Source organism: Erpetoichthys calabaricus, chromosome 1 (assembly GCF_900747795.2).
Source record: "Erpetoichthys calabaricus chromosome 1, fErpCal1.3, whole genome shotgun sequence".
Lineage (NCBI taxonomy): Eukaryota > Metazoa > Chordata > Cladistia > Polypteriformes > Polypteridae > Erpetoichthys > Erpetoichthys calabaricus.
In genome coordinates this window covers 58,810,006-58,837,329 of record NC_041394.2, presented here as the reverse complement: position 1 = coordinate 58,837,329, position 27,324 = coordinate 58,810,006, and the positions used below count along the sequence as shown (strand labels likewise).

General features: G+C 36.3%; 1 protein-coding gene across 1 annotated transcript in view; it reads left to right on the top strand.

The window, feature by feature from the left end:
• LOC114654910 (deleted in malignant brain tumors 1 protein-like) overlaps positions 1 to 27,324 on the top strand; it is a 167,938-nt gene that overhangs the window by 98,741 nt on the left and 41,873 nt on the right. Inside the window, exons 28-31 of the mRNA XM_051934685.1 lie at positions 858 to 929; positions 1,016 to 1,096; positions 2,514 to 2,585; positions 4,026 to 4,084. Coding sequence (XP_051790645.1) covers positions 858 to 929; positions 1,016 to 1,096; positions 2,514 to 2,585; positions 4,026 to 4,084 — 284 coding nt within the window. The remainder of the gene's footprint in view (positions 1 to 857; positions 930 to 1,015; positions 1,097 to 2,513; positions 2,586 to 4,025; positions 4,085 to 27,324) is intronic.

Here is a 27,324-nt window from a genome sequence, read left to right as displayed (position 1 = left end):
TTGCAGCTACGGCCCATTGCCGGATGTGCCTGCGTCCATCATCCGGTTTAGCATTCTCGGTTAGTAATATGGATACTGTACATAAAGCAAGAAGAGAGAAATACTATATTACCTATATCTGTGTTGGCATAGTAAATATGTTGCCTGTCCAGGTGAGAGCAGAGAATTTGCCATATTCAAATACTAAAATGTCTTTTCAGGAATACCTGTTAACTTAAATAAACAAGTTACAGAGCTCATCATGGGCACTGATATCTTTTCGACCTAAGTAAGGATGGAATATTGTACATTGGGACAATGCTGGAAAAACATACTGAAGCTCATTTACACTCATTTTGGAAACTATGGGCACATTTAATATTCAGTTTGAAGCTAACTTTTTCAACATTTTGTAAACAAATACGTGTGTGACTTACAACATTCCAGTGCAGTGATACTTTTATAATTAAATGCATGTGAAATGACAATGTGTTGAAAAATGACAATAATATTCTTCCAATTGTCAGTTTACTGAAACGGTTTTATTTTTTACAAATAACTTAAGATTGCTTGAGGTCAATATCTACTTCTTTGGCACTGGGCCCAAGGCAGCAGTACAAACTGGTGATATGTTGTTCCATTACAAGGGACAATCCAGCACACCTACAATACATTCACTCATTTTCCCTGCATTGGATTTATATTTCATCCTATATTTTCTGACTTACACCATACACTGGGATGGCCTCCAGTTCCCAGTGAACCTGTAAAGCATGTAACAAGTTTGGTAAATTTATGGGTGGATGGAAGACTTCTTACAATAAGTAAATGAGAAAATTTTGAAACTAGTCCAAACTGACTTTGCCTGCTGTTTTTAGGGAGCTTTCTATCTGATGAGCTACCATATGACTACGAGGACATTGAGGACGATGACCAAGGCCATGTTCTAGGTAAACTCTGGAAATTGTAGTTTGTACATTTATGTTTTATTCCCTCAAATAACAATAATTTAACAAACATTGTATGATTATCTCAGGTGGGAAACTAGCTTCTTTGGAGGCTGATGGCCCTGGCTACTATGATGATACTGCAATAGAAGAAAATGAAGACCTACCAGGTACTGCACAGCATGTTCTTATTGGAACACAGAACAGTAAAGGGAGTTCAGTTTAAAGCACTAAAGAATACACCATAGTTAGCTGTAACCTTATTAGGTAACGATAAGATTTCAGTTTTTCAATATTTAATCAAGGCAAAGTTTTTTGTTTTGCTGGAATATCTTTCAGAGTTAAATCACTTGCATTCTTCTAAAAATATAATGTTAACAGGTTAACACAGAAAATAACCCTTGTTTGTAAATAGTGCGCCAATATTCATAAAATAAATTGTAAAAAATTATATGAAAAGAAATGAATAACGAGTAAAACAATATGTATTAACTTATAGGAACAAACAAGAGTACAAAAATGTGTTGCTTTTATTAAAAGTACAAGAAAGGGATGGATGGTTACAGAAAACAACAACATTCAAATAAGTAGTGCATTAAATAAAATCCAGCTACCCCTCTTAGTGTGCCTATCCAGGTTTATGCCTTTGTCTAGCTGGTGGAAGGCTTACGAACTTATAAAGTACAGAGCACTCATTTTCTCACTTCTCTGTCTCTCTCTCTGTCTGTCTATCATGACTTTGACTTCTTGCAAGTTCAGTTTTCTCCACAAAGGGTTGATGTCTCCAGACTCATTGTAAGGGATGGCCTTACATTGGCACCAGAACATTCACTAAGAACCCCATAACTCCTTGTGCCATTGCACTCTTTACACTTTTTGTTAGAGAGCTGAATCTCAGATCTTCGTTAGATGGACAACATGGCCTTATCACTTCATTGTCACCCACCCCAAAATGTATTGTATGCTTACACCCAGGCTGTCGTTTTCCTTCTTTTTTGTAGTCTATTGTTTGAGACGCATAGAAAACAATCATTCCCCTAGCCTCCCAACACCTGTCTCTGTCTTAGAGACTTGGAGACTTTCTGTGTGTCCTTGCTTTGCCTTCTGCCATTTTTGCTGAATACTTTACCCTTGCAATCTCTTGCTAGATTACCAATGATTTGTCATAGAGATAGAAACAAAGCTTATTTTCTTTCAGTATAAATGTTTGAAAGTCTGTGGTGGGTTGGCGCCCTGCCCGGGGTTTGTTTCCTGCCTCGTGCCTTGTGTTGGCTGGGATTGGCTCCAGCAGACCCCCGTGACCCTGTAGTTAGGATATAGTGGGTTGGATAATAGATGGATGGATGTTTGAAAGTATGTAATTAATTTGTAAAAGACTGTGGGTTCGCTTCCCGGCTCCTCCCTGTGTGGATAGCGATTTGAGTACTGAGAAAAGCGCTATATAAATGTAATGAATTATTATTATTATTATTAAGCAAGTTGACAGATAAATAACAAGCATTCCATAAGATCATTCCCTAAGTGCTCAGTCAAGATAGATCTGGTTAAACTCTACTTATGACTTTTTATAAATTCTTCTCTCTACAGAAAACAGATCTAATAATGAGCTGCCTTACAGTTATGATGATGTTGAGGATCCTTTAGAAAACACAGAAATAGGTATGTATGTGTGCCAGATTATCTTCTTGATTTAGATTACACCATAGTACTTGTCCATGTATTTGTTTGCTACCCAAGGCAACTTATGAAAGGTAAAATACAACCATACTTTTGAGTGGTCGAAAGTTCAGTCCCAGCTATAGAGAATAATCATTTCATTTTGAATACAAAAAGTTTCAAACTGGTCATTGGACCTGATGACAAATACGTAGGGTTGGGAATTGCTGTTTGTTTTCAGAAGTACAGTTCAGTTGTTTTAACCCTTAAACAATCCAGAGGTTTTGAGGGTTGAATTTTAAAGAAGCACCCTGATGTATAGGGAGCTGTTTTAACAGTCAACGAGCATTTGTTCTACAACTTGGAGACAGGAATAAAAATAATTCTATGAAAGGAGTCGTACCTTAGGACTAAAGATTTGAAGTCAATATTAGAAATATTCAGACACCACTGGACAAAGAAGTGCAGAGAAGTACTGAGAGAAAAAAAACAGCAGAAATACCATCAGCACTCTGGATTAGTTGAAGAGGTGAAGTAGCTGTTACTATAAGCTACGCCAGCAGGGGGTTGCAGTAGTGAAGTCTAGAAAGAAGAACAAGTTGATGGTCATGGGTTGTAAGGAAGAAACAAATAATATGGGTCTTGTGAAAAAAGAAGAGACAGGACTGGGTTAATGAAAAAAGTCATATGTGGCCACACTTAGGGTCCTGGCAACAGCTGAAGGGGAAAGAGAGACATTGACTATAGCAATATGAAGTGGGAGATCTATGGAAAGAAGTAGAAAGTAATCACAAACATAGAATATGTAGATTTTCAGTTGAAGACAATACAATGCTCTGGGTAGATTAGCTATAAATGAATGTCAGCACTAAGGATTGTCCTTAAATGAATATTACTAAGTGTTATATAATATAATGATGATGTACATTTTATTTTTTTTTACAAATCTTGAATGTGGAATGTTCTAATAATTATTGTTGTTATTTTATTTACTAATTTACTGTCAAGCAAAACTGTGTAAAGTGACATCCAGCTGAAACGATTAAGTTAGGAAACAAGTATTTATGTGTGTGTGGCTATACATTTGTGCGTCTCCATTAGTAAATAATTAACTTTTTTTTTCTTGTGTTACTCTAATATTCCTCCCATAACTGTTGAGTGTATTCTGTATTGCTGGGGTTTGCAACCAGTGGTCCTCAGAGATATTGCAAGGGTACATAGGAAAATTAGAGAAAAACTAAATGAGGGGGAAAAAAAATCATATTTCCTTCATTTTCAAGCCAATGGACTAGCAACCCATCCATTGCTAGTTAATACAAGTACAACAACTTTTTAAAAATTTTTATAAAACCAATTTATCTAAATACTTACAGCCATTTATGCTACTGAGATCTTTGTAAATTCAACTTTTCTTGAACCTTCTTTTGCATTTGTCTTTCACAGATTCTCATGGTGCCGTGGAGTACACTTCACCTCCTGAATATGATGATATTGAGCATGAAGCCACTTAAACATTGTGATAGACATGTCTAAAACTTTATTGTAACAATGCCAAATTAAATATCACCTGTAAAATAATTTTTTTGTTTTAATTTTGAAAAATGTATTTGCTGCCTAAGAGATGTAAGACAGATGACTAGATTTTAGTAAAATTTGTATGCTCTTGTGTCTCTGTTTTTGCCAATGCTTAAATGTAAAACATTCTGAACAAAATTTGTTAATTATGATATGCACTTTCTAAGTTGATCTTTAATAGTAAGAGCATTTTAAATTTTTTTTCTCTTTTTAGGTCCCGTTTTTCATATTGTTAATTGAAGTTTTTTTTTTTATTTAATAAATACTGTGCAAAGGTATCCCTGCTTTGTCAGTGTGTGTCTCATCTACAATTTACAACTTACTTGGTCTCTCAATTCCAAAACATAACATGAGTGTCTCTGACTCTTCTAATATTCTTAATAGCTGATTTTTGATTACTCATTTCAGGAACTGCCTGGGGCAAAACTGTGACATGTTTTAGTTTTTGATTAATACATCACAGTTGCAGATGCACTTCTTGTCTTCAATTACTAAATGTTATATCACTCTTTGATGTCTTTGCTGATTATTTTTATCATCAACAACATTTGGTGTGTAACCTTACAACAAATTCAAGTTTAAGAAATATTGTGGTATATTTTGTAATTTGAGGCACAAACCATATAATCCACAAATGCTTGTTATTTTCATCATAAATTAAATGGCATATCCATCATATTGCCTTGTGATATATTTGGTTAAGGAGTTTGGAGTAGGGCTACATCAGTAGGCATCTGTCAAAAGAAAAAAAGAATTCCATGTTGAAAAATAAAACAATGATATTTTGTTTATGTTCTCATGCTTTCTTCATGCTGACTAGTATACATTAAAAGAAACAGAATTCCATGGGACACAAGATATACTGTAGTAGTCATTTTAGAAAATATCAAAATCAATCAAGTGACCCTCCAAAACCACCCTAAGAACCACTGTGCTGCTTACATGTGCAGATGAAGTGGGTATTGTTTTGTTTTACAATAATTTATACAGAGAATTGGGTTTATGAAAAGAGAAATATATTTTAATTAACACACAGTTACATATTTCAAACATTGCAATAAACTGATCAAATTATGTCAAAAATGTCAATTTTTCATGGTTGGTTAATTATTTTGAATTGCATCAAATGGTGTTAATAAAATATTGTTCCTTACTTTATATGTGATTGAGCTTCTAAATAGAACTATGCCTTTGTCTATAATATTTTTGTAATATATTTTTTATAATATTTTTATAAAATATTTGTAAGCATTGAAATTGGTTTGTAAGAGTTTCAAAAATGTATTTTTATTTTGATTCTTCAGACATTAAATCACACTTATAACAATTTATTTTTAATCTTTGAAAAAATATTTAAATTTCTAAAGACATTTACTTGTCTTATACAAAACATTACAATTTTCAGAGATGAGTGTTAGTAAATTCCAATTCTCACGCAAACTTAGATTTTTTTTTTTGTGGTCAAATTTTGAAAGAAGTGAAACAATTTAGGCCCAGCTCACTTAGTCGCGACATACAATAAACAAGATAGATAGATAGATAGATAGATAGATAGATAGATAGATAGATAGATAGATAGATAGATAGATAGATAGATAGATAGATAGATAGATAGATAAAACTTTATTTGTCACCCCTTGGGGAGAAACAACATCACAAACACAGTAACAGAATTGACATAAAATATGAAACACTAAAAAGAATATAAATAAAAGGATGAAAACAGCAGTATTTTAACACAAAAAGTTACAAAATAATTCTTAGTATCCTCCATATTTATAAAACATCTCAATTTTCCAATATTTCATGATAAAAATACAAGTTTTAGATAGTTTTGTTATATGTGTTTTAGAAAACATGATAGGGTTAAAGATAACTTCTAGGTTATTTTTGTGCCAGTTCAGTAACACTTATGGTTAGTCCAGCAGAGTTAAAAAGTGGTAGAATATTGTTGCACTCTGCATCATTGCCCCCAATAATTAGCATTTCCGTTTTTTTTCTATATTCAGAGAGAAGTAGTTCTCATCCATTCACTACTTTACTTCACTGACATAATTAAGGACAGAATCCCTGAAACATATGATATAAAAGAAAAGTATAACTTGCTATTATCTGCATATGAATGACATTAATGTTATGTTTTCTAATGATACTGTAGTCTCCAAAGGAAGAATGTAAAATAAAAATAGTACAAGTCTGAGTACTGAGCCCTGCAAAACACCATATTTAAATCTGAGTGTAATGATGGAATACTGTCAGCACATTTTTGTTTGTAATGAAATTGATTTGATAAATATGAACTAAACCACACAAGGAAAGTGCATGTGTTATAGAATGTCTTGGTCAGTGGTGTCAAAAGATGTGCTAAGACATAACAACATAATTACGGTGGAATTTCCTTCATTAGAGAACATTAGAATGTCATTTACAGGTTAGTGGAGTTACTGTACTCTTTAATATCTTTTATAAGTGGTGGTGTGTAAGGTAAGACTGAAGCTGTGTGACGGTTCCTTTTTCTGGCATTTTAAAAGGAAAGGGTAAATTTGAAATTGGTCTTTATTTGTTAAGTGTATATTGGTTTAGCTTAGATTTTTCAGTAATGGTCTGGTTTGTGCTATTGGGTAATGAACTATTGATAGTAGGTGCTGCCAGAACAGCCTTTTAGTGGTTTTGTTGGGACTGGATCTAACAATACAATACAATACAGTTTATTTTTGTATAGCCCAAAATCACACAGGAAGTGCCGCAATGGGCTTTAACAGGCCCTGCCTCTTGACAGCCCCCCAGCCTTGACTCTCTAAGAAGACAAGGAAAAACTCCCAAAAAAACCTAGTAGGGAAAAATGGAAGAAACCTTGGGAAAGGCAGTTCAGAGAGAGACCCCTTTCCAGGTAGATTGGGCGTGCAGTGGGTGTCAAAAGAAGGGGGGTCAATACAATACAGTACAGTACACAGAACAATTTCTCAATATAGTAAGAAATAAAAAAAAATATATATATATAAATTTTAGAAGTACAGAGCAGAATTTAACAGTAGATGATATATCCCATAATAAGATTTGTATTTGTATAGAGTCCTGGAGACCTCATCCTTCAAGCTGCCTCCCCCATTTGGCCATTCCACAGCTGAAACAGTGCTGGGCCAGCCAATCCGATGAAAGGACCCCTCTCTCCCACGATTCCTGCGATCCTCCATCTGGGATGACTTTTCCTTAGGCAGGCAAAACAACTTGGCAGGTGGGCCGTGGCACCAAGTGCCACATTTGAGTACCGAGAAGAAAAACAGAATAAATGAGGGTTAGTATCCAATTATAACTGTCATGTTACTTATGTTTAAGTGCTAATGACTAACAACAGAGATGCAGTCTGTACAGTTAATCAGCAGCTCTAGTCAGGATATGCTAAACTGAAGTAGTGAGTCTTCAGCCGGGATTTAAAAGCTGAGACCGAAGGGGCATCTCTTATAGTAGCAGGCAGACCATTCCACAGTTTAGGGGCCCTGTAACTAAAAGCTCGACCCCCCACTGTTATTTTATTAATCCTTGGAATCATAAGCAGACCGGCATCTTGAGATCTTAATGTGCGCTCTGGTTTGTAAGTCATGATAAGTTCAGACAAGTAAGCCGGACCTCGACCATTTAATGATTTATATGTTAAAAGAAGGATTTTGAAATCTGCCCTGAACTTAACCGGGAGCCAGTGTAAGGATTTAAGAACTGGAGTTATGTGTTCGTATTTTCTTGTTCTTGTAATAATTCTCGCAGCCGCATTTTGGATTAACTGGAGGCTGTATAAAGAACAGTTTGAACATCCAGTGAACACCGCATTGCAGTAGTCAATCCTACTAGAGATAAATGCATGAATTAGTTTCTCAGAATCCTGTTTATTTAAAAAGCGCCTTAATTTCCTAACATTTTTAAGATGGAAGAAACATGTTTTGGACAACTTTGTAATATGCGCTTTAAATGACATGCTAGAGTCAAAGATAACTCCTAGATTGCGGGCTGATTCAGTAAAATTGATTGGGATTCCCATTGAGTTAAATGATGACAAAATATTATTGTGATCAGCATCATTCCCTCCAACAATTAACATCTCTGTTTTATCTGTATTTAAAGACAAGTAGTTCTTATTCATCCACTCCTTTAATTCACTAACACAACTAATTAAAGACCACATTGGAGAAACTTCATTTGATTTAAATGAAAGGTATAACTGGGTGTCATCTGCATACGAGTGAAAATTAACATTATGTTTCCTAATGATAGATCCCAGTGGAAGCATGTACAGTGAAAACAGTAAAGGTCCCAGTACTGAGCCCTGCGGGACACCATATTGAACTTCTGTGTATAATGATGGAGTACTGTCAGCACATTTCTGTACATATTGGAATCGATTTGATAAGTAAGAACTAAACCAAGCGAGCACGGTGCCTGTAAGCCCAACATCATTTTCTAGCCTGTGCAGTAAAATAGAATGGTCGATGGTGTCAAATGCTGCACTTAAGTCCAACAACATAATTACAGATGAGTTTCCTTCATCAGAGGATATCAGAATGTCATTTACAACCCGTGTTAGTGCCGTTTCTGTACTATGACCAGTGCGAAAACCAGACTGGAATTTCTCAAATAAATTGTAATGCATAAGGTGTGTCTGAAGCTGACTGGCGACTACTTTTTCTAGTATTTTAGAGAGAAACGGTAAATTTGAAATAGGCCTATAATTATTTAGTATGTGTGGGTCTAGGTCTGACTTTTTAAGTAATGGTTTAATGACTGACACTTTTAGTGTATCAGGTACTGTGCCATGCAATAATGAACTATTGATAATGTTTAGGATAGGCGCTGCAAGAACATCCATTGCACTTTTTACTAGTTTTGTTGGCACTGGATCTAGGGAACAAGTAGTGGGCTTCATTTTAGAAATTAAACTTAAGACTTCCTGCTCAGTTACAGGATTAAAATTACTAAAGTGCTGAGTGCAATGTGAGACAGGGTCTGCTAAGCTAGTATTTGGTTTGTACTGTGATGCAGAGATCTGGGATCTTATATTTTTAATTTTCTCATTGAAGAAGTTAATAAAGTCTGTACTGCTAATGTCTGTTGGTATTTTGCACTGTTGATCTGAATTTCCATTTGTTAATTTAGCCACTGTTCTAAACAGTGCCCGAGGATTTTTATTATTGCTATCTATTAATGTAGAATAATATTCTGACCGAGCTTTAAAGAGGGCTTTTTTATATTTATTAACACTCTCTGTCCATGCAATTTGAAAGACCTGTAGCTTTGTTGTTCTCCATCTGCGTTCCAGTTTTCGACACTCTAATTTAAGAGCTCGAGTGTTTTCATTAAACCAGGGAGAGTTTCTATGTGCTTTGATCACTTTTGTTTTAAGGGGAGCCACTGTGTCCAGAGCATCTCTCAAGGTCACATTATAATGTGATGTTAGCTGATCTAAATTGTTTTCCACGTTTACATTTGATGTTAACTGATCTAAATGGTTTTCCACAATTACACTCGACTTACTCAAAGTATCTATAAATTTTGAAGCAGAATTACAATCTAGATGCCGCACTGTCTTTGTTTTAATCTGGGAGTGTGTTCGCAAGGGCAGGACCAAATCAAATGTAATTAAGTAGTGATCAGAAATAACTTCATTTAATGGAGTAATAATTAAATTTTGAATTTCAACTTTGTAAGTTATAATTAAATCTAATGTGTGGTTATGATTATGAGTTGGACCTTTGACATTCTGACAAAATCCTACTGAATTTAACAAATAAGTAAAACATTTGCTAAAAGTGTCAGTTTCCACATCAATGTGTACATTAAAATCCCCCATCAGTACTACGTGATCATAATTTATAGCCAAGTCAGATAAAAGGTTGCTAAATTCAGACATGAACAATGAATACGGCCCTGGTGGTCTATAGACTAGCACTATAATTGTGTTGGAATCTGTTTTAATATTTAAAATGAATGCTTCAAAGGATGTAAAGTTGCCTAAATTTTTAGAAGTGATTTGCATTTTGTTACAATGAATTATTCCAAGGCCCCCTCCTCGACCTGAATCTCTAGACTTATGAAGGAACGAGTATCCATCTGGTGACGCCTCAGCTAGGGGTACAGTGTCACATTTACTAAGCCAGGTTTCGGTGAGAAGACACAGATCAGATTTTGTACTTAATATAATATCATTTACCAAAACAGCTTTAGTGCCAAGAGAGCGAATGTTCAATAAGCAGCATTTAAAACTGTATGCTTCTTTCTGAATTGGTGATATACTTTTTGTTTTAATTTGTAGTAAATTTCTATTACAGATGCCCCTGGTGGAGGGTCTGGTTTTATCCCTTGGTCTAATTATACACCTTATTTTTTGGTTATCAATTAATTTAAGGTTTGTATCAAGACTAAATTTACTGGATGCCCCAAGACAAGGATTATGGGTAACAGCTTCAGGAAAGTAACAGGTGGGATAAACAACAGCCTGTGATTTAAGATCACATGACTGCGGCCTGGATGGTGCTCTAATCAGTCAACCAGGCAGTTTTGCTGCCATATTTTGGGATAATACATAAGATCCCCTCCAGTTAGGATGAAGACCATCTCTTCTGAAAAATCCAGGCCTTTCCCAAAAATCATCCCAATTGTTCACAAACGCTATGCTTTTGTTTGCACACCAGGTTTCTAGCCAGCAGTGAAGGGAATGCAATCTGCTATAAATCACATCCCCTCTATATAATCTTGGTAAGGGGCCAGATACAACTAAATTCCGACATTTTCTTTTAGCTTTGATGCAAAGAGAGATGAAGTTCCTCTTTAATACCTCAGATTGCTGTGAATAAATATCATTAGTGCCGACATGCAGCAATAAGGTAGATACTTCATCGTCGGCGACACGGTCCAATGCGGCCTCTATGCCAGAAATCTTGGCCCCTGCGAGGCACTTAACATGAACTGCTGGTTTAACACAGTTTGGAATTCTAACATTCCGCACTATGGAATCGCCAATTATGAGCACTTTCTTATTCTCAGTTTCCACAGGCGCGCTGCGGAGTGCTGAGAATCTGTTCTGGGTCCGAATTGGTGACCTGGGTGCCGGGGGACTACATTTTGGATTCTTAGACCCCCGTCTTACTGTTACCCACTCGCCCTGTGGCTGAATTGGTGCTGCTGACTTTGGCCGTGCACTGACTACAGTGGGGCCAGGAGAGACTGAAGCCGAATCAGAAGTGGCCGAATTGTCTAAACAAACCGAGTCGATCCAATTTTCGGTTTGCCTAATCGCTATCAGATTCCTAACGCGGTCCTCCAATTCGCGTATTTTCCCGATCAACTCTAAATTAACTAAACATTTTTGGCAGGTGAAGCTGTCTACAATGTCGGCTTCAGGTAGGCTTCAGGCTTCAACCAAAGGCTTCAGGTAGGCTTCATTTTAGAAATTAAACTTATGACCTCCTGCAGTTACCAAACTAATATTACTGAAATGGTGCGCGTAAGGCGAGACAGGGTTTACCAGTGTAATAATTAGTTTGTGAGGCAACATTGAAATTTGGGATCTTATATTGCCAATTTTATAATTAGAGAAGTTCATAAATCTGCACAGCTGATGTTTTTAGGTATTTTACATTGTAGTTCAGATTTCCCGTATGGTAGATTAGCCACTGTTCTAAACAAGACACAAGGATTATTACTATTGTTATTTATTAATCTAGAATAGCAGTCCAAGCTGGCCATAAAGAGAGCTTTTTTATATCCTTGAACACTGTCTGTCCACGCAGTATGGAAGATCTGCTGCTTTGTTGTTGTTCATCTATGCTTTAGCTTTCTGCACTCAAATTTAAGAGTGTGGGTACTCTGATTAAATAAGGGTGAGTTTCTATGTTCTTTAAATCAATCTAAATATGTGGCCCTTTTCATGTGTGTTGCTGGGTCAAAATTACTGGGAACTCAGAGATCTAAATGCCAAAACCAAAGTGCAATCTATAGATTAGTCAGAAAAGCAAGCAGGAAAATTTGGAAAGGGTAAGAAGTCAAACATACAAACTATAAAACCAGGACATGAACACAAACAGATGAACATATACAGGCTTGGTCCGCTATAGAAATAAAACTTCTTTATGTTCCTTGCTTTGCACCCCAATAAATACGAGTTATCGCCAATATACTAATAACCCAATTGTGCTTCACTCACTCAGAATATGGAACCAATGTAGGAAGCATTTTAAGATAGAGAAGCTTTTATTTGTGGCACCTCTGCATGAGAACCAGTTTTTAATGTCTGGAAAACATTTGGTATTAAATCACTTAGAGATCTGTACATAGACAACGTCTTTGCACCCTATGAACAATTAACATTCCAAATGTAACTTTCCAGCAACATATTTCTTTCACTATCTTCAAATTAGAAACTTTGTTAAACAGAACCTGCCCGATTTTCCTGACCTGCCCACCTACCTCTATGCTGGAAAAAATATTGCTTAGTCTCAAGGACTCAGACAGCATTTCTGTAATATATAAAACCATTTTACAGTCTCTCCATTTCAAAGATCCAAGAGAACAGTGAGAAAAGGATCTCTCACTCAACATTTCAGAAAAGGAGTGGAAGGCAGCAACGCACAGAATTCACTTGAGCTCCATATGCACAAAGCATAGAATTATTCAACTCAAAATTATATATCAAGCACATCTGTCTCGTTTAAAACTGTCCAAAATGTTTCCAGGGCAAGATCCCATCTGTGAACACTGCAATCAAGTTCCAGCCTCACTGGGCCACATGTTTTGGGCCTGCACCAAATTAACATCATTTTGGACCAAAATCTTTAAGTGCCTATCAGACAGCCTTGGTGTCACAATCCCTCCTAACCCATTAATAGCTGTGTTTGGTGTACTCCCAGATGGGCTTAAAATGGAGAAGGACAAAAAAACTGTGATTGCCTTTACCACACCATTGGCACATAGACTCATCTTGGTCAATTGGAAGAATCCTAACTCTCCTCTTTTAAGTCAGTGGGTAACTGATGTAATATACTATTTGAGATTGGAAAAAATCAAATTCTCACTTAGAGGATCTGTACAGGGCGGCACGGTGGTGCAGTGGTAGCACTGCTGCCTCGCAGTTTGGAGACCTGGGTTCGCTTCCCGGGTCCTCCTTGCGTGGAGTTTGCATGTTCTCCCCGTGTCTGCGTGGGTTTCCTCCGGGCGCTCTGGTTTCCTCCCACAGTCCAAAGACATGCAGGTTAGGTGGATTGGTAATTCTAACTTGGCTGTTTGTGTGTGTCCTGTGGTGGGTTGGCACCCTGCCTGGGATTGGTTCCTGCCTTGTGTTGGCTGGGATTGGCTCCAGCAGACCCCTGTGACCCTGTGTTCAGATTCAGCGGGTTGGAAAATAGATGGATGGAGGATCTGTACAAAACTATTTCAAAACCTGGCAGGATCTAATCAATAATATTTTAGAATAAACTTTTAAAGCACTGAGGAAGCAGATTCTCTCTCCTCTTTTACTCCATTTATCTTTATTCAATTATTAATTTACCTATTCACTTATCTTTACTAGCATAAAGTTTTACACTGCTGGCCTAGCTCTCTTTCTCGGGGTGGGGGTTGATTTGTTTAGAACCTTTTTTTTTTTTGTAAAACTTGACTTATGTGTGTGGAATGTTATTTATAAAATCAATAAAATAAAAAAGAAGTCAAAAATGATGAAGCAGCACTAAGATGTGTTTAAACTTTTCTATTCAGTATTCAAAAACTGGAAGAAGAAGCAATCCATTCTAAAGTTCATTAAATAAACCACCAAATGAAATTCTGACTACAGATTGGATGGATTCTGCAGTGTGCAAAATCATTATCATTATCAAAAACAAGGAAAAGCACCACAGGAACCCAAAGAAAAATACACAAATGTTATTCTCTTAAAGAGGGAAACGACTATCCATGTGACATCATAGTAGAGGCTGTCCAAATTCTTTGGATTAAGCAGCTTTCCAGCACCTCTTTAGAGTTGTCACTTTTGGTTTGCATGCTCTAGTTTTTACTGACTCAGAATTTTTTTTATTCCTTTTTAAAATAATATTTGTCTGTTTCAGAAAAATATACTTGACTCTAGGTAATTGATCACTGCCACCATAAAACTTCTAAAACATAAAACAGTTCTAATGGGACAGGAACAGTCAGGTGATAGAGATATGGAGGACAGGCTTCCTAGTGGGCAACAGTGTCATAAGTTGCTCCAGTTTGGACTCCATCGGGACTACCTGGGAGTTGAAGTTTGTACAGCTCTTGGCAGAGAGTTTTAGGTCTGCTTGTTAGGCCTGACATATTGTATGCAGAAGAGAATTTTGATTAAGGCTTGGGTGACAAAATCATAAAAACAAAAAACAGGTCTATACTCAATAACCTGAAAATCAGAAATTCAATGCATCATACCCAAAACATAAAGCTAAAGTCATTGTTGTGATAAAATAGGCAATAAATTTGAGAACCAGAAAAAAGCAAACCATGAGCACAAGAAAATTTTAGGTATTATCCACTTGCTTGGATAAAGTGACTGCTTATAAGATGTGTATGTCACACGTCCAGACCTCCTGGGACACACCCCAGCAACTGATCATGGTTATCTTGATGATAGAAGCACAAAACAGTAGCCAACCCTGAAAAAAAATGGTGAAGTTATATAAATAGTGTTGATTTGTGAAATTTGCTAAAATGTTTTTCTCAGCGACAGTGCTGTGTTGTTGTTCAACAAACATTTTTCTGGAAATTCACCCTGTGCCTGGTTTAAGCAAACATTTTTTTCCAAGCACCCCATTATGTTTTGTGAGGCCAATGTGACATTCTACAGCTGTAACAGCTGTGTGTAGAACTGTAACACATGATTACTGTAATGCCAGGCATACACAATGGAATTTTTAGAAATCATGGTTAAGCAACTACTCACACTGCATGATAGTTGTATATGTGCTCAAACTGTGCAAGCACATTCGTCTGGTTGACATGTCACAATGTAGATGCTCAGACTATATGGGTACATAGCTCATTCATAAAACATGACGGCTACAGGATTCTCAAAATGCTAACATAAAATAGAGGTGCACTCGTACCTATTGCCGTACTGTGTTCTGAATGTATGAAGAAAAGAAAAATGTATAACTGGACACGTTGATGGTTGAGTCAAGGGCAATACAGTCTATCTATTTTACAGACAGAACTAGAGCTGTGAAATTTATGTAATTTACCAGTGTGTGTGTTTATCTCAAGTTTTTCCAGTAAAGGTTTCCTAAGATGCTTTTGTCATTTGCCATTTAGCTCTTTGTTTGGTGCTATATGATATTTAGATTTTTGAAATCAAAAATGTGAAAATGAGCATGACAATGGCAAAACCCGATGTACAGTATACTGCACAATGACATTTTATAGCAATATCAGCTTGTTGCCGATGTTGCTGTCACTGAGTTGAGAGCACACGGGGAACAAAAATGCCATTATAGCTGCTGAAATGTGCTGAAACCACCCCCTGTCCACCAATGCTTTTGATAGTGCTGGGTGATATTTTTCTGTCTCTAACCACACTTGAAGTGCTATTTTTCTTGTAGTCGTTTCAACCTCCTAAGCCCACTTTTAGACTTTGTTTGCTGCATGTCCCTAATAGCAAAGGTCCTACAACCAGAGGTCCGCCAAGATTTTGCACATCGGCTTTTGGGCAGCCAGCCCTTTAGTGACAGCTACTGGCGGCTGACAGTCAGTCCGCATGTGGCAGGACAGCATTTGCTAACAGAAATCCACTTTTTAGTCTCTATATGAATATTTCTTTTATTTTGTATTAAATGTTGTTGTTGGCAGTCCATTAATTGACCACCACTCATGTAGGTGAAACTTAACTAGACTGCAACACACTTATAAAAATACTTAATATTTTTATTAGTGTTGAACAGCAAAGATTATACAATAGAACTGATTGATTTCCAAATCATGAAAATGCTCCCTGAAAACAGCCACTACACAGACCTGCATGGTGTAAAGAGGCATTCCTGTGAGTGAGGCTGTACATTTGGTGGGGTCCTGTTAAAAAGCATAATTTAAATATCTAACCTTAACATGTATATACCTTTTCTTTCAAATGCATGAACATAATGTATACAGAGCACACAGTGTGTACTGAGCAAAGACAAAATACCTTCAAAATGAGGAGTACTCTGCCCTGTGGATGTCCAAGTGGAGTAGGAAAGTGCTTAACACAAGGTTACCAAAATGCATACATTAGTGTATTTCCATTGTGGTGACACCATTTTTTTTAACTTTTCAGATTTGTCCTGAGAATAGCTGCATCAATCACAAGCTACTTACCTGGTGTTAATGGTAGCGCCACTTACGCCTGCCTGGACTGAGAAATTATAAAAATGAAAAGTTAGCAATTTTTGTGATGCTGTCTTTGTTATGCACTATCCAAGTAAAAAGCAAATAGAAATTAAACATACCACACGTTAACTATGTAGCACTTAACAGTTAAAACAGACAAGACACCTAAGTTACTTTTATTAAATCTTGTAGGTCACAGGGTTGCTGGTAGGGTGTCATCATCTTCATCACTTGATGAAAGTGCAGCATTGTACTTCTGATTTGGTCTAAAATATTTTCTGGTTAGCATAAAACAATATGTTGATATGAATTTTGTGAATGTGCATGTCTCATACTCTTTCCTCATGCTTTCTGTCTCTTTGTGTAAGCTGGATCTGTTTCCACTCAGAAATGAGTATTCATGTTTAGTTTAGTTTAGTTTAGTTTAGTTCCCCCATAATGCTTATGTAGGATATCGGACAACAAGTTGTTTCCAGCGATTTCCTCCGCATTAGCCCGTGACATTCATGAGCCTTCTCACATTAATCTGAAAAACAAAAACAAAAATCGCTTTGCTATCTGTGTGATGCTACCAAAAAATGCACAGAGTTAAAAAGTACTTACCTTAATTGTTGATGTACAGATGAGAATTTTTGTCTCTGTTCTGTAGACAGTTAGGCAATAGTAACTGAAAAATGAAAACTTATGATGCTTACATTTTTTCACTATGAATGAAGCTTATTTCATTATTTCAGCAGCCGCTTCCACCATTTGACAACAAGTGCTCACTCAGCCTGAGCTCCCCCCAGCCCTTGGTACTGTTGCCAACACTGATGCTGACGCTCGCACTCATGTAGCTCTTTTCATGCTGCCTTCTGCTGGTAGCACAGAGGAGCTAATCCTGGCTCATAGTACCAGGGTTACAAGATGTTTTGAAAGTTTCCCGCATGTATTAATGGGTTGGTTGTTATTTGTACAAAGTAAAATGAAACTATTATGTGGTCTGTCTAGTGTTCTTCTTCTTTGTTCTTTAAAAACATGCAGCTGACTTTTATTGAGCGAGCCTTATCAATGTATTGGAAACAAGCAGCAGAGTTCAACAACAAACAGAACAGCCTATGGGCTGAATAAGACCTTTTGTGATGCATGCTTCTGAAGTAGTTGGTTGTGAGCATAAAGAGACATTTCTAGGTTCGGAAAATTTCCGGGCACATCCAAGTATATCTGTGGCTTTTCTGAAATATTTATTGTGGGGTCCAGTCAGGTTGACAACTGTCTGTAAAAGATGTTGATGAATGAAGCATTTGACTGTCCATAAAAAATTAGAACCCTCCTGCCTTGCCATTCAATGCTTGATGCCAGTGTCAAAACTCCACAGAGGAAATCCATTTACTTCACCCCTGTCCCAGCTCTTTGCCACTGAAACAAGCTTTTAAAAATTTTTTAAACTTCTCCTTTCAAAGTGTTAGCAAAAACATTTCTGCTCAGTAAAAATGCATGAATTCTGGAAGTGCTGCCACAAAGCATGAATAAATAAATACCAGTAGGATCCTGGCAAATGAATAGTTTTAATATTGATGTGTATTAAAATCCAATATTTTTAAATTGTAGCTTTGGTTTATCAAAAATGTTTGTTTAATTTAATATTTTCAGTGGGCCATTTTTGTTGATAAGTGGGTCCACTTTAGGTCCCTTTCCCGCTGTTAAGCCTAAACAGTTTGATTTGTTCACATCAATTTAAAACAAAATATTAACACACCATATAGATGGAACACAAATAGGCCTGAATTGCATAGTTGTTTTGTTTGTATTCAAAGCAATTTACCAAAACGTGTCTCAGTTATGTCTTTAGCTATTTTTTGGTGCACATTCACCTTTGGCAAAATAGGATAAAATGTAAGCATAGGCCTGCTTGTCTGGGAATAAAGCAGCCTATAATCAATTAACATTTTGACTGTTGGCCTAGCAATTATTAAATACTGCCAGTGGACCATCACAGGGCTGCCAGCTATAACAGTGGTCAGCTAGCCAACAGAGAGTCGATGGTGACCCGCAGGCTGTTTACCACTAGCATTCTAGAAGTTACAAGCTGCTGATGAGCCACTAACTACTGAGCGGTCAGTTGCCAGCAAGCCAACAGTGGGCCACTGGCTGAAGAGCTTGTTGGATTGCTGCTGTCCCCTGGTATCAGTCTGCTAAATGGCAACATGCTGCCCCAAAACAGACAGTGGACTGTCTAGAAATGCTAGACTTGTTGACTCGGCAACTAATCCTTGCGTGTGCGTGAGTTGCGAAATGTAAACAAATGTAAACAAAGGCAAGATGGCATTGACATGTCACAAGGGAGCAAAGTGAGTGCAGAAAAGAAAACACTCGGCAGACGATGTTTTGCACATTATCGCTGAGTCGGACTCTGATTTTTCAGAATTGGATTTTATTGACAGTGATCAGGAATTGAGCAAGAGGGTGAGAAGCCGACATCAGCTGATCGGACACCAGCCGATGCCGCGCCAGCTGATCGGCTGCCAGCTGAACACATTCGCGCAGCCGATGCACCTACGGCAAGGTTCGCGTGGGAGGAATACCCAGACATTGATCCGTGGGAGCCGAACTGGCTACCGGACTTCACAAGACAGCATGGCTTGCTGTTGGACACGACAGATCACCCGCTGCTGGACTACTTCAGGCTGCTCTCTCCTGATGCTGCTTTTCAGCTACTATCAGACGAGACAAACAGGTAGGCAGAGAAATTTTTTGAATCGCGGGCTGCGCTTGCATCGCATTGATAGCATGCGTTGCCTTGGTTCTTTTGATTCCAAATCTGGTTGCACGTTGCAGCTAATGGTATGTTTGTTATCCAAAACCTGCAAAAGCTAATGCTCAAATTCAAGTATTTCACAGTTTAAAGAATTATTTAATGAATTTAGAAAAAAAACTAGCTAATGAGCAATAGTATTGCTGGCTTATAATTATTTCAAAGACCATGGGAAACGGCAGATGACCAGTGACTTAACACTAGAATTACCAGAGCCTACGAAAAAACTTGTAAATCCGTCCCACCTTAAATCGCGTCTTAGATCCGTTTGCACCTCTCCTCCAGAGTCCTTTGTCATCTAAATGTGCTGATAAACAAAAGCTACTAGCAGCCAGCTATTCCATCCCCCCACCGACTTAGAACGAATTTCTCCTAGCTCATGGCTTGCCTTGATTTGATTATGTGGGATTGAAGTGGAGTTTTATAGTGGAAATAATATAGTGTTATTTGGAATACACGCATTTCATGTGTGTTCTGTTCCGTTCAGTAGTCTGTGCAAACACATTTTTAAAACAGAAACGTTTTTCATATTCTAATAGTAAATGACAAAATGTAGGCATAAACTATATAACGTACGAAGCCTGAAGTCCATATATCAAAGAAACACTTTCACAAAAGGTACAAATAAGAGAACACGTGCGCTTTTAAAAAAAGCCGCGTTAGCATGCCACATTCACACACTTACTACAACCGCTGTGGTGGCGTAATGGTATCAGTTCCTGACTGGGAAACAGTGGGTGGCGAGTTCGATCCCGCACGGCTCCACTTCGAGAAATGAACTGCTCTTATTCTTACAATTTTAGAATAACAACATAAATTTGATTTCAGTCTGTAACAGCCGGTGTAACTTATGATACTGGTAAAGGTTAGCTTTTTTTTTTTTTTAATTCACTTTTCATTCTCGCAGTCGCATTCAGAATCAATCCATACAACCCCATCTGACATAAAGACGCGCTATAGGTCTGCAGTGTACCAAGATGCATACTACTGAACCCCAAAAGGTTTCTGACACACAAACGGTGGCGAAGCTGCCTTCTTCGTATCTCACCGTCACTTGAAATCAGCAATTCTTAGCATTGCAAACACGCAAGCTGTCGTATCAACCACCAACTGTAACTTGCTTTCTTTATTCTTCGGTTATAGTCTTGAATAAAAGTACACTTTTATTTATGTGAAAACAGCTGTGTCAGATGGGGTTGTATGGATTGATAAGCAGCTAAGAACTGCTGATTTCAAGTGACGGTGAGATACGAAGAAGGCAGCTTCGCCAGCGTTTGTGTGTCAGAACCCTTTTGGGGGGGGGGGGGGGGGGGGGGGGCGGTAGTATGCATCGTGGTACACTGCAGACCTATAGCGCGTCTTTATGTCAGATGGGGTTGTATGGATTGATTCTGAATGCGACTGCGAGAATGAAAAGCGAATTAAAAAAAAAAAAAAGCTAACCTTTACCAGTATCATAAGTTACACCGGCTGTTACAGACTGAAATCAAATTTATGTTGTTATTCTAAAATTGTAAGAATAAGAGCAGTTCATTTCTCGAAGTGGAGCCATGCGGGATCGAACTCGCCACCCTCTGTTTCCCAGTCAGGAACTGATACCATTACGCCACCGCGGCGGTTGTAGTAAGTGTGTGAATGTGGTATGCTAACGCGGCTTTTTTTAAAAGCGCACGTGTTCTCTTATTTGTACCTTTTGTGAAAGTGTTTCTTTGATATATGGACTTCAGGCTTCATACGTTATATAGTTTATGCCTACATTTTGTCATTTACTATTAGAATATGAAAAACGTTTCTGTTTTAAAAATGTGTTTGCACAGACTACTGAACGGAACAGAACACACATGAAATGCATGTATTCCAAATAACACTATATTATTTCCACTATAAAACTCCATTTCAATCCCACATAATCAAATCAAGGCAAGCCATGAGCTAGGAGAAATTCGTTCTAAGTCGGTGGGGGGATGGAATAGCTGGCTGCTAGTAGCTTTTGTTTATCAGCACATTTAGATGACAAAGGACTCTGGCGGAGAGGTGCAAACGGATCTAAGACGCGATTTAAGGTGGGACGGATTTACGAGTTTTTTCGTAGGCTCTGGTAATTCTAGTGTTAACACTGTGATGCGTTGAGTGTACAATGTCATTACCCAAATTCTATGGACAATTGTGTTGCCCCGTGGATAAGTCGACCCTGTTTTTTTGAATGAATTTTAAGGCATAAATTTTTCGACATATACGCGAGTAGAAACGGTAATATGGATTTTTTTAGATAGATAAGGATATTGATAGGTGAACTGCAAAAGTGACCAATTACTGATACACACTGTAATGTACTGACATTAGTGGTGTGTTTAAGTATTAGCTTGTCCTAGAAAAAATCTGAATGAAAAAAATATACTAATTGTATGATGTTTTTACATGAACATTTTTTAATTTAACATTTAAACATTAAACCATGAAGGGGATACCCCCTAAGCCAGTAGCCATTCATCAAAAAAACTTTCTGTTTCTTCCCTTTTCACATTGTCGAACTGGCTCAGATGAAGACATTTTTTCTTACTTCCAAGCTACTTTGCCACGGTATCTGTTAAAAAGCCCTTAGTGTCTGCAAAGTCACCTTACATTCTATGCTGAGAACCTTTATGGCAAGTGTAAGGAGGCACAACGAGGCTGGAAGCATGACTGTGTATTAGCTACATGCCTTTTGCTTAGTTTTAATAATGTGTAAGTGTTGGGTTCATGAGCTAGTGGTGGGTAGGATTCAATGGATATTATTTTGGGTGGGCTTTCTTTATTTCATCTGTACTCTCATATACAAATGTTATCAATCTCAGCCCTTGTCCTTACATTTCTTTTCATTCTGTTTCTCCACATAACCAATTGCAAAACAGAACACATCAGTATATTGTCGCAGGCTGCAATTGGATAATTTCAGGAAAGCAACGTTGCTCTGTTGAGTTCCCAGATTGAACTATCGGAACAGTGAGATGATGGCGGATTTTAAAAGCCAAAACTGGAAGTGACGTCATTTGTGGAGCTGAAACCGGAAGTAACGTTGTCCGTGGCGCTGGAAGTGTCATCGTTTGTGGCACCAGAACCAGAAGTGATGTTGTTTGTGGCACCAGAACCAGAAGTGATGTCGTTGATGGTGCATCTGGTAGGTTTTCCCGTATCTGGCCTGCAGAGATAATAGAAGTAGGATTATTGCACCCTGCCAGCCCCTGGCCTGGCAGGTAATTACCTCCACTTGGTCCACTCAGCTTCCTCCTACTGCACATGTGTGACACAGTCTAAAATATTGAATTGAATTTAACAATATACTGTATCTACAAATATTGCAATGTAAATGCTTTATTGCATTTCATCATGAAAATATTATAATCTCAATATGAATTTTAGTATAACAAATATTCAGAGAGCTGTCATAATTTTAATTAATTGTATTCTGTGTAGAGATCACTGCCCATTGCTATAGTCAGTGCAAGAGGAAGCCAGTTTAAGATTCACATAGAGAATAACAACTAGGTCAGCAAGCACATGGATTATGAAGTATTTAACATGCTACTGTAGTTGTGATGAAGATCAGGAAGCACTCTTCAATAAACGATTGATCTTACTATGGAGTTTGCTATATTCATAGTGTTACAATGCTTACGGGAAATGCACACTAGGTTTCTTAAATGATAATTCCTTTTCAGCCTAATATAAAAGCATATTTTTGGAGGAGGAACTAAAATAACATTTATGGGAAAGAAGAAAACTGGATTTTTGTAAACTGCTACCAAAGTTACCTTCAGGTGTTTTGAGAGTATTGCTCTATTGAGTTCAGATCATCTTAAACAAAATACCTTTTGTGAATGTGCATGATGGCTATGCACTTCAATCACTAATAATAAGCCCCCTAAAATCTCCAGCATGGTCAAATGATGTTTATTGATTTAGAATGATTAATACTGATAATGTTGAATCCGTCAATAACCACATAATTAAGTGTTAAAGAAACAGATAACATGAAATGAAAGCTGAACTTTTTCTTTAAAATATAATTTCATCTATAATATATTGCTACCATTTTAAAAAGGGCACTGTAACATCTGAAAACTTATTAATTAAAGGAAAGAATAATAACATAGCAATTTATACAGTCAAAAGTGAAAAGCATCACTTCATTTTTCACAATGTCTCTTTAAATGTATCTTTTAATGTTTAATCTTAAGGATGATATGTGGGTGACTGGTGGTTTGGGGGTTGTGCTTCTAGTTGCAGGTGTGAGATGACAGATTAACAGATTCAGTCATATAAGGACACAGAAGACACTTGACTGCGTTGTGAGGAGAGAACACTCAGGCTGATGAACCATGAGGAGCTGCCGACGAGGGTCACTGATGTGCCTGGCCGCACTGCTTCTGCTCACACCTGTCTGTAAGTCACGCTTCTTACTTTTTAGGAAAGTCACAGTTATTTTATGGAGACACCTAATCTGCTTTGTTCTAGATTCCAAACAGTTTCAAAAGATTAATGGAAATATACTTCATAAACATATCTACTTTGTAAGCAATTATTTTTTTATTATTATCAAAGAAGGACTTAACTTGGGAAATAAACAAATATTCAGTGGCGACTCCTTACATGCAATTAGTTAGGCTAAAAGTTTAAAAACTTTTGAAGAAATTGTACATATTAGCAATAACAACAGTTTATTTTTATATAGCCCAAAATTACATAAAGAATGCCTTGAGGGGCTTTGTAACTTTTGTGCATATTTATGTTCAATTAAATAATATACAAACTAAACCTGAAAAATATTTAGATATTTATTGATGTACATTGTGAATTCCTATATAAAGTGAACTTGAAGATTTTATTACAGGCAGAATTAAGACTATAGTACCTATAAATACACATATACATTTGGTGGTAATAATTAAAGGATTGCATTCTGAAAGCCAATTTGTTTGTCTTATGGAATCATGATAATAGAAATAGGAAAAGCAAAATTTATGGAATACTAATGATGCAGTTATGAACTGGAGTGATAATTGTAAAGTACCAGCTAAATAATTATGCAGACAAAATTCAGACATGTGAACCTTATAGAGAACAATGCAGGATAGACGGACACAGTTCTGATTTTTGAGTGATTTGTGACATTAATAATGTAATCAGTTTAAATTACAGAATGCAAAAGATAGCAACAGAAAATTTAGAGGAAATCAAAAGATGTCGTTATGCTTCCAGACAATAAAACTGTGTAAAATAAATGCTTAACACATTAAAAACAGATACGTTATTGTGGAAATAATATGACTTCTTAGAAAATGGTAACCATTTTTTAAAATGTATAACATTGAAATGAGTTACACCAAGTTCAATATCTTTTTTATCAAATAAGATATTAATACATTATAGTTTATGGTAGATACATATGGCAAAGCAGTACATAACTTTTATAGAAAATTTCTGAATATATGCAATATCAAAAATGTTAATTAATTTGCTATGACAGAATAAACTTCTCATTTTTGTTTTTTTTATAAGTTAAGTTGTCTAACTAGTGTTCTTCATACTGTATATTTTGGTATATGAGGTGTAAAGTTAGAAAATGTATGCATGGCATAATATTCAGGTGCATTTGATAACTTGATTAACTGATATGAAAGTTGGACCATTTTACATATTTTAGTTTAAAAAGTCAATTATCACATTTTTGTTTATTAGATATTTTTGTAACAGTGAGTCATATTCAGAAATAAAAGTGATGGTAGAATGCAGTCAAATTCATTAGTAGACAAAATTTAATACATGCTTTTTACAATATCGAGTAGTTAAAAGCAAAGTCCAGATAGGATTGTGGTGGCTAAATTGAAAGAAGCACACTATGGAGAGTTAAAATATCTGTTGAAGTTTTAAGGATAAAATTGTTGCTGCATCAGACCATGTCAGTGAAATACTGAGTCATTATAATGTGCAGAATAAAGAAATCGTGAAGTTATTTTCAGAGTTAAGTAAATACTGAGTACATATTTGTGAGCTGGAGTACCTATGCACTTTTTCCGCAATTTGGCTAACTTGTATTAGGGATCTCTTTTGCCATCAGAAATACTGTGCAAAAGTAAAATATACAATATATAGAAAAAAATTGAATCAGCAAACTTTTCTGTAATTGAAGTCTATCAGAATGTTTCTCTATTTTAAGGGAGACAGGTTTGCAAATTTGCTAACACTTTTCAATGGAAAGTTTTGAAATTTAAAAACTTTCCTCTGAATGCTTCATTAGCGATATCTCAACAAAAATTAAACTTCCAAATTTCTTTGAAAAATAACTATGACAAATTTTAACAAAAATTATTTCCAAGTAAGATGAGTTGTTTGGTGTAAACAGATAGACGGACACATGGACAGAGAGACACGGCAATTGCAGTAGTGCTTTTTACATTATATGCAAACGCACCTAAAATGAGTACATGGAGGATTCAACCCACAATACTATTAACTCTGCAACAACCATAAATGGGCACTAAGATTGCTCTTTCCAACAAGTAAATGTGAAACATTATCGCAGTTTTCTCTGACAAATTTCAGTAAAATAAAATATACATTTCTGTTTTTGTTTAAATGTGACAGCTGTTTGATATACTCACAAAAGTTGGAATCACAACTCTAAAGCATGTTGAACAGTTTATTTTTTACTCATATAGCATATACACTTTAAATTGTGTGTAAATCAATTAAAAGGGGAAATGTATTTTTTAATTTCTTATGCTGCTACCTATAAAGCACTTTGTAAACTTTCTTTTTAAAAAATCGGAGTGGTCTCCCCTAGACTTTTTCATATACTCAGATATGGGAATGGATATTTAAGGAGTAAACCATAAGACAATGGTTATATTTTTATATTATGTGCAGTAAAGAACCATCAACAACAAATCAAATTAAATTAATAATATATTGAACAATTATTATAAAAATAAAGTTGAATAAATCGGACTCTGCAGCTGCATGATAAAAAAGTACCACTTCCAGTTAGCGGGAAATAGCTCAAACGTTAATAGAAATCTATGTTTTTTACCTAATACTTGTATGCAAAATTTGGTTGACCTAAGTGAAAGTGTACTCAAGTTATCTTGTTTACATACACACATACGCACAGACAGACACATAGACATAATTCAAAAAATGGTATTTGCGGACTCAGGGGGGTCTAAAATGTCAAGATTCATCAAAATCTAGAAATCAAATTTTTGGAGTATTCCAATACTTTCCCTAGACTTCGTATACAAGAAAGTAAAAATGTTAATATATGTAACAAGTTTAGAATAAATTAATTCTATATATAATGAAAATGTTAATTCATTGCCATACGTTTGCAAAGTGAACAAAATAATCAATTAACAAACATATACTTACAAGGTTTTCCTTTGCTTTTAGAGAGGACCACTATTTTGTTATTCAAAGTAAAACAATAAAAAGTAACTAGTTTTTAATTTCTACAACATTAGTTTCTGCCTATACTTTATGTAACAGAAATGTTTGATATTTTTACATCCAGAGGAAAGACAAATATTTATTTGCCTGATAATTTTATAGTACATACTAAAGAAGATTTCCAATGGTTGCTTTTTGTTGTGTGTTTGATTTTCTCCATATTCTAATAAATGTGTTAATTTACAATAGCAGCAGATGACTATGCACATTTTAAATTAGAACATAAGAACATTAGAACAATCCAGATGAGAACAGGCCATTCAGACCAACAAAGTTCGCTAGTCCTATCCACTTAATTCTTCTTAAAAATAACATCAAGATGAGTTTTGAAACTCCCTAATGTCTGACTCTACCACACTACTTGGTAGCTTATTCCAAGTGTCTATGGTTCTTTCTGTAAAGTTAAACTTTCTAATGTTTGTGCGAAATTTACCCTTAACAAGTTTCCAACTGTGTCCCCGTGTCTTTGATGAACTCATTTTAAAATAACAGTCTCGATCCACTGTACTAATTCCCTTCATAATTTTAAACACT